The 16,978-nt window shown below is 35.3% G+C and overlaps 1 protein-coding gene across 2 annotated transcripts in view; it reads left to right on the top strand.

Moving 5' to 3' along the window:
- Nucleotides 1–15,714, top strand: part of Sik3 (Salt-inducible kinase 3) — a 92,114-nt gene extending 76,400 nt beyond the window's left edge. Inside the window, exons 18-21 of one of the 2 annotated variants that reach the window (XM_089648132.1) lie at nt 721–1,659; nt 4,717–4,880; nt 5,403–5,517; nt 6,485–15,714. In XM_089648132.1, coding sequence (XP_089504258.1) covers nt 721–1,659; nt 4,717–4,880; nt 5,403–5,517; nt 6,485–9,129 — 3,863 coding nt within the window. In that variant the 3' untranslated portion in view covers nt 9,130–15,714. The remainder of the gene's footprint in view (nt 1–720; nt 1,660–4,716; nt 4,881–5,402; nt 5,518–6,484) is intronic. The other variant, XM_089648133.1, reaches the window with a different exon arrangement.
- The last annotated feature ends 1,264 nt before the right edge of the window (nt 15,715–16,978 follow it).

Consider the following 16,978-nt stretch of genomic DNA (forward strand, 5'->3'; position numbering starts at 1 on the left):
GTGATACGGTTGTAACTCTCGACGAGTGAACAAAATACGGGTTGAAATTAATATTTATACTATAGTACTCGTCAGTATGGGAACATTCAAAATGGTCTGAGCCATGTTTCTGTCGTGTTTTTCTTTTGAAATGACGCATAATATTTGTAGAATTCAACTTTATTTTAATATAAATTTACTCTGTGTTGTTTTTATTTTAAGGCTCATTAGCTTATGATGGAAGAGCGTCTTGTCTTATTGTTTTAACTTGTAAATTGACATCTTAAAAGTCCTGATGGAAATCACATTTCGAGCGGAAATTAGTTAGTAGAAATTTCAAACTGTGCAAATTTCTTGATGCAAAAACTCACCGCCACATCTATTTCTGTGGGCACCCTACTCCAAAAATATCCCCTTTAAATTTAAATTGGCATGGTATTTTTTTAATAGAACTTTTCATTTAATTTTTATTATATTATTTCGCACTAGTAAATGATCTTTTGTTATTCTGACAGTAAATTGCAACAATATTTTGGCACTCGCATATTTTTAACATAATAATTTTACCTTCATGTTAATAACATGAGCCTAAATGAAAATGTTTCCATACAGAAAGTGACCAATAATTTATTCATCAGAATATTAAATGATTTTTATATTAGCATTTTTTTTATTTATTTTTGTTTTGTTTTAATTAGAATTTTTGTTTCCAATTTTATTTTCTAATTTAACCCGACGCAGTCATAAGTCCCGAACTTGTAATGGAAGTGGAAGCCAGGATGAAGCGAAACTATCTGCCGCCTTCCATCCAAACCCAGCAGCAAGTTCAGTTGATGTGTCAACCGGGTACATCCGCACAGTTCCAGCAATATCCCGGCCAGAATGCTGGCTTTATCGGTCAGAATAGTGGCTTCATCGGTCAGAACACTGGCTTCATCGGTCAGAACGCTGGCTACATCAATCAGAACACTCAAATGATGGGTCAGAATGTTCATTCGATTACGCAGGGATTGCCGATGGTTGGTCAGAACATGCATTCAATTACGCAAGGATTGCCAATGGCTGGTCAGAATATGTATTCAATTACCCAGGGATTACCGATGGCTGGTCAGAACATGCATTCGATTACGCAAGGATTGCCAATGGCTGGTCAGAATTTGCATTCAATTACGCAGGGATTGCCGATGGCTGGTCAGAACATGCATTCGATTACGCAAGGATTGCCAATGGCTGGTCAGAATATGCATTCAATTACGCAGGGATTACCAATGGCTGCTCAGAATGTTCACTCAATCACCCAGGGATTACCAATGACTGTTCAGAATGTTCATTCCATCACACAGGGTGTGCCGATGACTCAAAATCCTAACTTCGGACAGACTGCAGGTTTCATGGGTCAGAACACAATACCGGGACAGTCGGCTCAATATCAGCAACAGATCCAGCAGAATCAACAACAGTTTGCCGGCAAAACTGTCCAGAATATCGGGCAGAATGCGGGCGCCAGTATGTTCCAGAGCGGCAACTCTTCGGGTCAACAGAGTCCGCAGATAGTACTGCAGGCTGTGGGGGCCCTTGCTGGTCTGGGATCCATACAGAGCGGACAGCCTCCTAGGAAATATTCTAATCACGGACCTCAGAGATGCAAGCTTCAAACGTTGGCTACCGTACAAGAAATTGGTAAATAATTATTAAATATTTTCAAAATGGTGGTGGATTTTGATAAAGGTGTCTTGTTTTGATAGCGTAATAATACTATACCACAAGAATCTGATATAAAGTTAAAACACACTTACACTCTTGATATTACATAAGTCAATAATTAGAAAGTTCTAAAGTTTGCGCTTTTTGAATGTGGTTAAAACTGACTTCTTTCTTGTATTCGGTTTATTAGTAATTTCTCAGCTTGACTATACTCCTATGAGAATTGTTTGTCTGATGGTTCTACTCTATCCGTCTTACTCATAACGAATAATACGGGGGGATAAGAACGGGTTAGTAGAAAACATTACCCATAATCACGCGCACGCGCACTGCGTATACCGGCTTCAATACGGCAGTTCTACAGCCGGTATACCCCCAAGAATGGGAACATATTACGATCGTAGTAATACATAGATGAAGGACTTTGTTAACAATCTGGTTGATTTGACAAATATCAATCGGTTGCGTAATTAAAAAGTAAAAAATCAGCAATACTCATTTGTAGCACTATCAGAGGAATATTTTTAAACGAAATATCTTTTTATCAAAGCAAATACATAATCGAATTGGCCGGATTACTATGCAATTCAAAGCAGACCGGGTCAATGACACTACAAATGTCACCTGAAAAAACGTAAAGTTAGCAACAAAACGCGAAATGCGAAAATAACCGTGTTTTGAGGTTTGGATCAAAGTGATGCCAGTCTAAAAAAATCTTGCATGAATATTATTATGATATTTTAACCCGAGCAGTATACAGACCTCTTCCTCGTACAGCTATACCAACGCTGCAGCGGCGTGTTAGGGAATCTTTATAAGTAAGAATGTATGAATATAGAGAAAATGTAATATCTTTGACCATTCATTGCCTTTCAAAAGAAGAAATTTACTCATCGAATGTTAGTAAACTTAAAAAATTATGATATAGGGTTTTCCAATAAGAGGTATTATTTTGAATAGCCCGCTATTTCGGTAGATGTTACTTTTGAAACTGACATTTTTTGACATTTGACAAGTAGAAACTACGCCATTAATAAAAATGGAACGATACACGCTTCAACAACGCATTAAAATTATTAAAATTCACTTGAGTGAATCAAATGCAAATCATCTTGAGTGATGAGGCCCATTTCCACCTCGGTGGCTTCGTCAACAAGCAAAATTGTCGCATCTGGGGCTCGGAAAACCCATGAGTTATTGTTGAAAAGCCTCTCTATTTTCAACATGTGACTGTTTAGTACGGTTTATGGTCCGGCGGAGTCATTGGACCTTACTTTTTCGAAAATGAGGCTGGAGCAACAGTTACGGTGAATGGATTGCGCTATCGAGAGATGATTAATGATTTTTTTATGACCGGAATTGGATAGTATTGATCTGGACAATGTTTACTTTCAACAAGACGGCGCTACGTGCCACACAAGCAACGAAACCATTGATCTTTTACGATTGAATTTCAAAATAACACCTCTTATTGGAAAACCCTATACAAATAAAACACATATTATGGTCATACTAATCGAATAAAAAATGTAGCATCGCTTATAAAAAAGGATAGTCATTCAAAGAATATGTAAATGGACAGACTGTTAAAGTATGTCCACTGGACCTAGTTCAGTGAAACCACGGGCGTTGTCTCAGTAACGTATCTTCACTCTATCAATTCATTTAAGCATCTGTCAAGAGTTTGAACAATTATGCATTTCGAATAAAATAATTATGGTACCTACTTTATCGCTTGTCCGAAATGATCAGTAGTTGAATTTTTTAAATTAAATGTTCATTGAACTTGAATAATGTTACGCGCTACTTATTTACCCACGCACCAACAACCGAAATAGCATGTTTAATTTCCGCCACATATTATCTTAATTTCCCAAACACAAGTGTGCAGCAGACTTCCAATAAATTTGTTAAATAAAAAAAAACCTAAATACAGTTATTATTGGTATTGTTATACAATCGAAACGAGTTATTCTTCACCTGCTCCCTGATATTCAATCAAACCAAGAGTGCATTTGTTCAGCCTTGGTGACAACCACAAATTCTGTAAGTTTTTAGTAAGTATGTATTTTGAACTTATAGATGTGTTTTTGTGTGTTGTTTTTGTAGCTTATTTAATTTGTAGTAAAATTATCAGCATGATGTGTGGTTTGTTAGTACTCACGAGTTGTATCAATTTTGAAATATTATTTTGGACAAAGTTATGAATAACCTGTTCAGGTTCTAGGACAATAAAGGGTGATTGGTACTTGATGCTAAACATTGATACTTGGCCTGTTTGCTTCCTGAGGTACATAATATGAATATATTATGCACCTTTCTTAACAATTTTTTTCCTTTCCTAATTTGTTGCGTTCGAATTTGGTTTTACTGAAACTATTAGCTCTGAAGCGTGAAATTGTGGGATTTGTGGAACTGAAAGTATTTTTATAAAATATTTGCCTCAGAATCATTACTTTTCGAAAACAAATACATATTATATTGTCAATTTTACATATTTATAATATACAATTTTTTTTTTACAGAAAAAGGAAATTAAAATTTCCCATTTTCCCAAAGTTATGAAATAATTTTAAGAATAATTATTATATATTTTTTGTTGGCGATCGAAGACAATCAGAAATTTACCTTCTGTAGTTTGTTTGTAATCTCATTTATTGCCTTTCGAATACCTTTAGTAAACTTGAAAACTTACGAAATCTATCAAAAATTTAAACAAAAGAGTTTTTAGTAAAATATTCTCAGTTTCACCCTGGTGCAAAACCACCATTCAAATTGAAACATTGCTTAAAACGGCTTTAGCCGTGTTTAGTGACCAGGTCTGAACAGCCAGGTACTTCCCCACCTTCCTCTTCCACTCCCCGCTACCTTCAGCCTAACAACATACCCCGATTGGGGATGCCATAGTCTCGCTGGCTCCAGACATTTGGGAGTCTTTTGTGATATTCACAAAAAAATTTTCTAGTGTTCTTCTACAATAGTTTGTTTGCAGCGACATAATATATTCTGCATACTAATACCGTGTGTTTTTAGCTCGGGAACACAGCGAACGCTACTCCCCAGTGCGGCGATGTTCTGACAGCCTGTGTTCGGGGGGGCGGAGTTCGGACGACGGGGTGCAGACCACGTCGGCGGGCGACTGCGCTGTATCGGATGTCAGCATGAAGAGCGTGCGCCAAGAATATCAGATGCTGCAGGTGAGTCATCTTTAGACGTGTGATGTTGCATTTTTTATTTTGGAAAAAGTGTGATGAGAAATTCAATCTAAAAAAAAACATTTCTTTGAATATAAGTAGCTATTCTATATAGGGTAGATAAATAATTTTTTTACAAACACGTTGTGTGGTAAATAAGAGTTATTACGAAAATAGTGTCATCCTAAGGGTATAATATTATTTTATTTTGTGTTCTTTTACTTCATATTTATTATCTTACAATCTTTATTTTTACTTTGATTTATTTTTAATATGCACCTCTTGCACAATCTTTTAGACTAACTTTAATTATAATCCTACCGTTTTTCTTTATATGCTTACTGTTATTTTTAGGTACAAAAATATAATGTATACACTTATTAGTGGGTTCCTTTTCTTATTATTATAAAACTGTAATGTCTAATTGTATAAATTGGGAAAAAATAAAGGAAATAAAAAAAATAAAATAAAAATCTGATGGAACGTATTTGTGTACTAATGCTATCTCCCTCTGTGTTATTACAGCGCGGCTTGGAGAGACAGAGACAGGCACAGGTGACTCCTTCTCCACCGTTACTGGATGCCAACACCAGCGCCAATCTTTCCTTCTTGGCCACCAGTACCTCCAGCTCTGTTCCGGGTGAGTTAAAAATATAATATTTAAGAAAAAAAAATATTCTGTGCAATTTTAGTTTTTTATTGCAACTTTTGCATTTTTTGCATTTGCAGTTATTGAAATGTAAAAAAAAATAAAAATCGTCCATTAAAATCAAAGACAACATGTATAATATTACTAATATCTAGAATTCCGACCTATATACGGATTATTTTCCAAGCCGCGCTAAGCTCGACATTCCAACCAAGCCTGGTTTTAAATCAACTGATATACCGGGCCAATGTGTAGTAACTTTGTTGAAGTTAATAAAAATAAACGTGAACAGTTTGATGTAAAGCACGTTTGTATTTAGCAAACCTTTATTACGCCAGATTGGATGTTATTATCCGTTACAGAAGTCAGAAATAAACGCCGTTATCGGAAAGATGTCTGCAAACAGTGCTAATAAAATGGAATGCTTTTAAATCGATAAAATTCAAGTAAATGACACTTTATAGTTGCCTGCTTTTTAAAGTGATCAGTGATAAGGCAAATACTAGTTTTAAAGTGCAAATTTTCTTGTTTCCATTTAACTCTTAAATTCAAGCATCATAAAGCTTCATAGAATAAAGAAGAAAACTGCCTTCCATGTAAATTTGAATGGAAAATAATGTGTAGCACTGACTTAGTACCTTTTGGTTCTAGACCATTTTGTACACGGTCTGTCTCTCTTACACTTGCCTGAAATTGCATATCGCCATCCCATTTGAATTACATAATCATGGTGAAACACAGTTTTTTATGGAAATGAAAGCCCAGATTGGGTTTATATTTGGATCACGAAATACGCCCAAAAGGCACTGCTTGTGTTATTTATTAGTCTATGTAAAATTTGGTTCAGAAAATTCATAAACTCTGTTTGACTCAAAACTCAACTCAATACTCAACAATTTACCCAAAACTCGAGAATAAAATGAAAAAGTCATTAATAACCATTTTAATTATTTTCAAGGCTCCCCAATCCACCATAATTACCAGCAGTACCAGCAGATCCACATTCCTCCGTACCAGCGCATGAACTCCGCCCCCGAGCCCCAGAGCCAACTGTTGGCCGCCATACAGACCTCGGCAGCCATCGATATCTCCGTGCTCCGCCCCGAGCTGGTCCAGTCCATCATCAGGGCCCTCGAACAGCTTCTCCAGGACTCTCAGATCTCCCTGGACTCGGCAAACCACGTTGTACAAAGCGGACAGCTGACCCAAGAGCTGGCTCTAAAGCTCGGTATCACTCCACAAATTATTGCAGATAATCTGAGGTTCAACCCGACTAGCCCCTATCACAGCCACAACGTCTCGCCTGTACACGTTAATAAACACTACAGTGGACACACATCGCCTAACGTTTCCGGATTGATTCCGTTCAGTGGTCTCGCTTCTCCGATTAACTTATCAGCGTCAAGTTCGGCCAATTCCGCTTTGAATATGTCCGTATCGACCCCGTCGAGTAACTCACCGCTGTACGGAAACCAAAGTGCGAACGTGTCACCACACCACTCAGCGAACAGGGCCATGATGAACTCGCCGCTGCATCAGATCACCCAAGGGATCAGTTTCTTGAACACCACGGGAGCGATGGGCGGGTCCATCACGAAGGGAACGCCGCAACCGCAGAACTTCATGCCATTAGATTTGAGAAGTAACACGACTTTGCAGCAGTGTGTTCAACAACCTATTGAGAATGTCATGACGGATGTAAGCATGGATACAACGCCTATGTTCGCGCCTCACGAGCCTTGGCAGGCTGCGCAACAATTCATCGGCTCCGCGAATCCTCAACAGTTTGTTAATAACCCGGGACAGTTCCTGCCGATGGTGCATCCACAAGTCCACATGGTCTCCATAACGGGAACTCACAGATCTTTAAATAACTCACCCATATCAAATCCAGGCTCCCCGGGACTCGATATGATCCAAGAAGAGATCACGGCGAATAACACCGGAACGCCGCAGCAAAAAGCAATCCAATTTTGTCCAGAGAATGTATATCAAACCCAACCTAACCAACAACAGTCCTTTCTAAACAATTTCAATCCAGATGGTTCGAGAGTGCCACAGATTGGACTAACACCTAACGCTAATTTGCTTCTAAATCAGTTTGCTTTGAACCCGGGTTTCATGACTCCAGCGGCTAATGCGCAAAACCATCCTCAGATAAGTTTAACTGACTGTCTCGGTTCTGAAATAACTCTGGTGGCTTCCTCGTCCGAAGACAGCATGGATTCGCTAGAAAATCATCCTAAATATTCTCAGTTTCGATCGGCGCAAGACTTACTTCCACAATTCTTAATATCGGAACCGTCCGATTTTGAAGATCGACCTTCTATTATGAAAGGCATCGGAAGAAAGACGAGTCAAGAAAACGATGCCGCAAATAAAAACAACCAAAATTATACCTCTCCGCTTAGTCAAATATCTTCTAGTGATCTCGAAAAGCCAAATGTTTCCGACTCGTTGGAAAGCAATCCGGACAAAATGGCTCAAAATCCGTTCTCCAATTTTGGTGCTGCCAATCCCACCGAACTGATCTCCCCCGACTGTGATAGAAGTAACCAGTTGTTTCTAGCGCAGAATCCCAATTCAGAAGAAGCCAAGTTCGCCAGGCGAGGAAGCGACAAGTCATTGGGGTTCAGTGACGATTCCCTCAGTAATGATTCAAATCATTCCGCAAATGCCTCCCCGAACTGTGAGCAAAACGTCACTTCCTTGTATTCCAACATCGTTTCAATAAGTTCCGGCTTCAGTGAGAATCGCGGAAGTTTCTCCGAACACCGAGAAAGCTTTTCCGAACGTGCCGGCAGCGAGTATCGCGGATCATTCTCGGATCGCGGTAGTTTCTCAGAGCGCGGAGATTTCGGACGGTCAAGCTTTTCCGAACGCAGCGATCTTGGTACTCGAAGCAGCTTTTCCGAAAAGGGCGAGACTCCCCGATCTAGTTTCTCTGCTCAGGGAACGGGGTATTCGTGCGTGATCGGCGAAGGAGACGAATACCAGAACTTCATGAGCAGAGACAGTAGTCGGACGGGATTGTCCGCTTTGGAAAAGTGCGAAGAAGAAGATTCTCTCTGCATGCAAGGGGACATAGATAAGTTACAAAAGTCTACGTTGGATCTGAGGATAAGTGATGCGGATCAGAATAAATCCAATCAAATCCTTGTCAAGGAGGATTCTCCCAACAACCGAGGCAACGAGTATTATGAAGTGACCCTTTCCGACTTTTGTTCCAAGATGGATTCCAGTAGAATCTTAGAAGTCCTGAAGGATGTCATTAATACGCGCGTACCTCCGCAGAATATATTTGTGTTCCGGAACCCCATGGAGAACAGTAGCAATACCGGCTTCCCCACTCCAGGCCTAGAGGCTGCAAAGCCAGCCAAGTCGGAAGGGAAGGATTCTCCCACGGCCTCCAACGGATGCTCCTCCAAGATGGTGGAGACCTTGAACCTGAACCTGGAGTATTCGGGAGGGGTGCAGATAGAGCTGGTGGTTTGCGAGGGGAAGACCAAGGATAATAAAGGACTTAAGATGAGGCGGATATCGGGAGACCAATTTGAATATGGGAAACTGTGCCAGCAGTTGATCAGTAGCCTGACTGTCTGAGACTCATCGTAATTTTATTCTGTACGGGCTGCCACGCTTTAACCTTCCTACGATACCAACCTAACTAATTTTCAGTCTCTAATGAGATTTCCTTAAGAATTCCTTGAGCTATTTAGCCTTAAGTCCTTAGTCTGTTTTGAAATTAAGCTCTATTTGTGGTATTTCTTTTTACCACTGGTTTATTTCTACGGTTAAAATGTGGCATGCCGTATGACAAACAATATGATAATAATCTTTTAATATTATATATATTGTGAGATTCAAACTAGTGAAATTGTGATCAACTAATGCACCATTCCAAAATAGTTATTTCAATTAATTATTCATACATTTTAGTGAATTAAGTAGGGTTACAAATAATTCATTATATTATTCTATGAAAATATTTAACTATAATGAATTATACATTACATATTATTATCATTGTTGACTAATTTGGGCGTGTTTTCGTTAAAATCCTTTTGACTAAAATTAAGAAAACCTCACTTTTTTAATACAAATTAATGACTTATAAACAATACGTTAAATACTATTCAATGCACTTAAAAGATTTTTTACTTTGATTTTCCATAAAATTATAAATGATTAAAAATGTTCAGGAACAACTTTTTCTTTTTAACTTATTTCGAAAGTTATACCCATCAATGTAATATATCATTGAAGAAGAAGATAATACTAATAAATCTATACCAAACATGAAACAGAACAAGACACAGAAAAATAAAAAGACAACGGTCACAGCTAGGAATTGAACCCAAGATCTCTTGTCTTACCGGGATATGCGTCTTGATCCACTATACCATTTGGATCTATTTATTAAGCGTCATATTTGTCAATATCATATTTCAATTGTGGGTTCAATTCCTAGTTGTTATCGTTATCTTTTTATTTTTTTTTTCTTGTTCTGTTTCATGTTTGGTTTATATTTATTAGATTTATCTTCTTCAATGATTAAAAATGTATTTATGATTTTACAAAAAAAAAGTGTTTTTTTTGTCATTATTTTGAATTGTGACTGTTTTAAAATTTTTAATGACTTCAATTTAAAGAACAAAAATTAAAAGAACTGTAAACACTTAAAACTGATGTAAAATTTTAACATAATGGCTTGAAAAACCGTTTCTATATCGCTTGTAAGAAAAATGTACATATAAATGTTAGCTATTGTGTTAATTTACTACGTAAATATATTAATATTAGTCAAATATCACCTTTGTGCTATTAAATTTTATAGAAAATTCCTCACATTATGAGGTGTTCCAAGACCAGAGAGATTTGTGTAATTATAACACATTTACAGCATTCAAATAAAATTAAAATAATTGCAAATAATGTCATTATGCCATTTTGCTTAAAATGTTTGTCTAAGTTTCTACATTTTAAGGTGCTTGTATTGCACTACGTTATTTTCATGAAACCAGTAAATACGATCTCAATAATGCACATTCAAATGAAGATTTAAGACCTTGATCGTGAGTACTTCGCAATTTGACTTAAATCCTTATTCATACAAAAATAATAATCTAAATAATGTGTTTTTTTTTGTGTTCGTTGCTCCATCTAATATATCTGTGTCTGTGCTACAGATATTGTTATTCTCAGCCCATATGAATAATGCTAGTCCCAAAATTCTATTCAGCAGTCTGTTATCAACGGTATTGATTGCAAAATGTTTTAAAATTTTTAAAATATCTTTTTAAATGTAAAAATCTACTCAAATTTTTTTTTTTAATTATTTAAAATTCTATAGCATATATGAAGCTCTCTCTCAAGAAACTTGATGTATGCAAACTAATTTCAATATTATATAAATGAATTCACATTCCATTTGAAATATATTAATATTTAATCTGCAAAAATAATTAAGATTTTTAACTATACAAAATCAGAGTCATGCAGAGAACTTCTTTACAAATGTACATTGAAAAACATCTTAAATTTAACAATTTTTTCTGTACAGGGTGTCCGGTAAAGTTCACTAATTTTGGGATTACATGAGGATACACTACATGAGAAATAATGCAATAACATCCACCTATATTGAAAGAGGTTAACTTATATATTATAAGTATACTCGTGGAAGATCCCGTGCACACTTTTTTATACTCTGAAAGTGAGGATTTCTGCCTCGAGCGACTCAACTGCTCAACGATTCTGCATTGACCATTGACATTTTCAACGTCACTCACAGACAGTAGAAAATAAAAGTAGAAAATATATATGACTCTTTTCGAAATTCCAACTTTTGAAGGTAGTTTTCAGGTAATAAAGTTGTTTGTTCGTTTGTAAAAAATTCTTCCATGGAAAAATATTTTTGTATGGAAAAAAAAACAAAGGAATTTCTAAAAATAGTTAAGTATCTTTTTTACTTCTACCATCATGTAGAATCACCTCCTGAATTTAGTGCGCTTTACTCCAGACACTCTGTATGATAATTGTGTTTAACATTCCTGTAATAATAATTATTTATAATTCTATCCTTTCTTAGTATAAAATAATGTTTCTGAATTGTTCTTTTTTTTCTGCGTCAAAATCACAGCAGAAAGCCGTTTTTTTCTAACATCTTCCACCTTCAATAATTCTGTATCTTCTAACTTTTCCCTCTTATAATAATAGTTATAATATTTTCTGAAATTGAATGCATCATTTTGGATTTACATACTTACAAAAATTACAATACATTATTATATATATACCGGGGTAACCAAAAAAAATGCACCATTTTTGAGATGCCAACTTGAGTTTGTCGAAAGCGGTTGATTTGTGGGAATAATGTGGGATCAGTCGGGTGAAGGGAGTGAGGAGGAGATAGGAAAGAGGAAGATACCTGGCTATTCCGATCTGGTCACCAAACACAGCTAACGTCATTTCAAGCAAAGGGCAATACGAATATCTATAACTTTTCAGAAAGAGCGTGTTAAAACTTCCCAAAATTGCTGCAGTTTTAATTGGTAACTTATTTATGAATTATTATAGACTCCAATTTTGAAAATGATTTATCACACTGTTACATCTTGGCATACTTAACTTTGCATGTGGCCAGATATCAAAGTAACAAAATAATTTTTTTTTTTTTTAAATCATATTTTTTTGTTTCCACCAAATCTACAATAGTGAAGCCACCGACTACAAAGTTAAGTGTGTCGAGCTGTATGTGACTAACTTAGTTCCTTTGGGTTGCCATGTTGCACAATGATAAACAATTATTACTATGCACATAGCTAGGTACTATAATTAACCAATAAGTATAGATTTACTATGATGGGAAAACTGGTTCATATCATTGCAATTCTGCATAATAAAACATGCCTATACTTGTAACATAATTATAATATTATATTCCATCTAAAACAGAACATCTAATAATGTTTTTAAAAGTTATTTTAGCACAGATTATTAACAGTTGAATTGATATTTCGAAGCCCCGTAGTTCGTGATGGAAGTGACGTTGCGAGTTGAAAGTTGTAGTGTCGCCATGACGGAAAAATTGTGCAAATTTAATGATGCCTAAGCTCGCCAATGACTTTTTAGTGGGACGTAGAAACAAACTTTCGGCTATATTGTTCAGAATTTATTTAATTTCACATATAAAGATTTTTCACAAAAGTGCTCAAATCTCTATTTTTAATTTGTGTTATTAGTTTCCAAAAAACAAAATTAAGTTTTATGACCAGTTTTTCTCAATATGTCCTTGCTTTGAATTTATATAATATTTGTAAATAATAATATTGTGAGATACAAAATAAAGGGCATAGTATCTCAGAAGTGACGGACTGTGAAGTCAATTATAATTTAATAGAATAAGCAAACAATGAATTGTAATTGAATTACTACTGTTTGTAGTATTGTTTCAATCCAAACTTGTTGAATTCCAATATTGTACAGTTTTAAATGTGATTGTTATAAATATGTAAATAAATGTACCTTTATACTTACTACTTTTAGTCCAAAACTACTATTATGCTTGTTGATTTTCAAAATGACTATTAATTTCACACTTTTAATTCTATGAAAAATTTATTGACTTTTTGTTCTACGAAAAATTTATTGACTTTTTGCTCTATGAAAAATTTATTGACTTTTTGTTCTACAAAAAATTAATTGAATTTCAACAAAAAACAAGCACTATGAAAAAATTTATTGACTTTTGTTCTATGAAAAATTTATTGACTTTTTGTTCTATGAAAAATTTATTGGATTTTTGTTCTATGAAAAATTTATTGACTTTCAATATGCATGATGGAATTTGCTTTCAAACTTGTTTACTTTTTATTCTACGAAAAATTTATTGACTTCTGTTTTAAAATTTCTATATTATTTGCTGACTGCGAAGTTTGCTCTCGGAGATGTTTAATTTCGTTTTGAAACTTTTTAAATATAAATTTACAAATTCTGATATGATTCTGCTATCACTGCCATATGACATAGTAATTGTCTCACATTTGTATGTATACAAATTTAATTTGTTACGCATTTGTAAAAATGCCAAGAAATTTTTCTATTTTGTTGCAACTTTCAGAACAATTTATGTGCAATTTTATTGTTAGTTTTCCGTGCCAAAGCAAATCTTGCGTAAAATATTTTCCACAAAAAAAAGCAATTTGTTTTTACTATTTTTAAAGTTTTGCGCTATATTTTACCAGCCCGCAAACGTTTTAAGGGTAAATTTTTATCCTCTAATTACTGAACTATGGATACATTTTATAATTTTAATTTGGTCACTGTTGAGTTTTATGTTTTAAAGTGCCATAGTGCGGACTAATTCAATTATTCACTTAAAAAATATATGTAATATGATATTAAGGTTGAAAGCACAAATTAATATAATACTTGTTGAATTAACTGCCAAAATGACTTTATTCTAGAATATTTCGGTTGCTTTCTAAACATTCTCGATCTAAATATCATAAAAAGCTATGCAATTGTTGGGAATGTTATTAAAAACACAATATTCTCAGTGTTTAAACTGTGTATGCTAAAATCTGCATTTATAATGTTGAATATAAGACGCACATCATTTATCATATTGTGTTATGTGCAATATTATGTTTTCTTTAGGACCTGTTTCATTTGTCTTGAGTAAACCTCCGAGTACTAAATACATGTCATAATCTACATATATATTAAAATTCAGCCTGTATGTTTGTGCTTGCAAAACTCGTAAAGTAGTCCACCGATTTCGATGAAAATTTCAAAGTTTATTCTTATTAGTGTTGGGAGTATTTAGAGAGTAGTTTTAATGGTAGAAGTCAGGGATCCCCGAGGAATACTTAACGCAATATCTCTACAACGGAATCAGATAAGGAGTCGAATTACCCTCCTTTCACAGGGATACACAAGTATCTGATACTCATGTTATGTACTCTCATCGAAACTAATTTTTCCCGCACAGTCCGTGAATGTCACTACTGAAATCACGAGACCAGCGTCGCTATCAATCGTTGTTGAATTATCGGAACGTCAAAACTAGAATGCTTTCATAACACCATTCATAACCGAACAGTTGCTGTAGCTGTCATTCTTTGTTGACTGTTTTGTTGCATGCATTGATCTAAAACACATGCATTATTAGTGACACCATGCTTAAAGTCAACCAGAAACAACTGACGAGTTTGTCGGCAATGTGTGCCTGTGTACAAACCTTGGCGCAGATGTATGGCGGTAGTCGCCGAATCTTCGAGTACAGGATACTTGTGTATCCCTGTGGAAGAAGAGCCAGATTCTGTGACCAGCGGGAGAGTTGGATTGGTATTTACATCAGTAATTATTGTTAATTTTACAAGAGAAGCATTAAAACACATGTAAATTATAAAATAATGTTTAAGTATACAATAAAGGGGAAATATTTAGACAAGTTTGACAACATGCAGAAGTGTCAGAATGACTTGAAATCGCTGCACTTACTTCTACCCAAATTTATAACAATTTTAATGATTTTTCTAAATTTATTTTTAATAGATAGGATACGGTTTACGTATAGTTCCCATGAGCATTTAGGCCATAGGCCCATTGTGCTATCTCCCATTTTACCTCATTCCTTTAACAGTTATTCCTTTGATAAAGTTCACCAGGGTTGCCATTGGATGTGTGGTTATGTCTTCTGATTCTACAATGTGAATTGGAGTCTCTTCATATTTCCTGCATCTATTGGTGTTTTCCACTCCCAACAACCGCATGTGTCTCCTGAGATGGCAATGTCCCGTTAGTAGTCCTCTAGTAGAAGCTATTATCGTGAGCATACAATGAAAAGTTGCCAAGTTAAAATCCATTGTTATTGTGTATTTGGTATTATTACTCAATGGTTTACCCAAGGACCTGAAACAGGACCTGTATTGTTTGTTATTTCTACTTCTAACTAATGAATGGAAGTCGATTAGTGTCATTCATTGAAATGATTATTTTAAAGACTGCTGTGATTAAATTAACACTTTCGTAATTGAATATTATTAATATAAATATCTAATTACTATTGTGAATTGTAAACGTTATGATTACATCCTTTGTAATAAATAAGTACATGATTATAATATTATTATTGTAACTATTAAACATAATTTATGTTATAAGATTCAAAATATATTAAATATTGACCGTTATTAACATGTTTTCTTTTATGATTTTACTACCCTGCTTCATCCTACTTTTACGCTCTTTTCTCATTGATCAATTATTGAAGAATCTATATTGTTGCGATGCAGGGGTTTTCTCATGAACTCATTGATTCAGTAAAACTCCAGCTTCAACAAAACACTTGGAACTTTTATTGTGATAGATTAACAATGGCTCTGATATCTTAATTAGCAGGCGGTTGGAATAATCTGGACCCCGACCTTGAAGTTGCCACCTAATTTATTAGCCTATTATTCTCGACAGCTAACGCCATCTATGGGTGATAATATCAAGGATGTAACATAATATCTATCATATATCTCTAAATAGTATTAAAGAAATTCGCTATCCGCATCTGTCTGTTTGTGCGCTTAGTTCTTCTGAACTACGCAACGGATTATAATAGGGTTTTCACTATCATATAGAGAATTTCTTCCGGAAGGTTTATATATATATATAATACATGGATATTATATTTATAGAATATCGAAAAGTCTCCGAGCAACGTCAGTTACACGACTGCTTGTATATTATAACTAGCTGAATTATACTATTTTGAGAAGAAGAGTGGCGGCCAGGTAAGTGGGCATGGCGTTTTTAAATACAAATCTACAGATTTATTCCGAGACACTTGACCTTCAAAATAGGAGAAAGTTAACTGTCTGCATGAGATTTCGTAAAACTATCCCCACCCCCTTTTCACACCCCTTTATGATGAAATTTTGCAGATTTGACTTTCAAAATAAGAAAAGCAGTAAAAGAGCTTGCAGCAGGCCTTGAGCCAAACGGTGCTTGGTGTGACTAAAATGATGACACCCCTTGTCAAAAACCAGTATACGCCTAAGTAGTAGGTAGGTGATCACTGTAATCAATAATATTCGGATGATTCGTATTTTTGTGTCGCGCCCTTTAGTGAAAAATAATCTCTAGGGCAATGTGTTAGGACTGTTAGATGTGAGGTATCATCATTGCCTTGACAATTCAGCGCCCGGAGCGGAGTGCTCCAACTGCACCAGCATAGGGCCGGCCCTGCATCATTGGTGTACTGACTGACTAAGCATACTTACTAACTTTATTGAAATTCTTTAAAAAAATATTCAATGATCAAAATTTGTATTAAAAAATCAGACCAGTTAAGGCAGCTCCAACCAAAACCTCCTACATCATTAGTCCGGATGTTCTGGGACATTGACATACAGACCGGTCAATGGCTGAGTTGGCATCGCGTCTTGAGTTTAAT

Source organism: Hesperophylax consimilis, chromosome 27, assembly GCF_061612785.1.
Source record: "Hesperophylax consimilis isolate HC1 chromosome 27, BYU_Hcon_1.0, whole genome shotgun sequence".
Classification (NCBI taxonomy): Eukaryota; Metazoa; Arthropoda; class Insecta; order Trichoptera; family Limnephilidae; genus Hesperophylax; species Hesperophylax consimilis.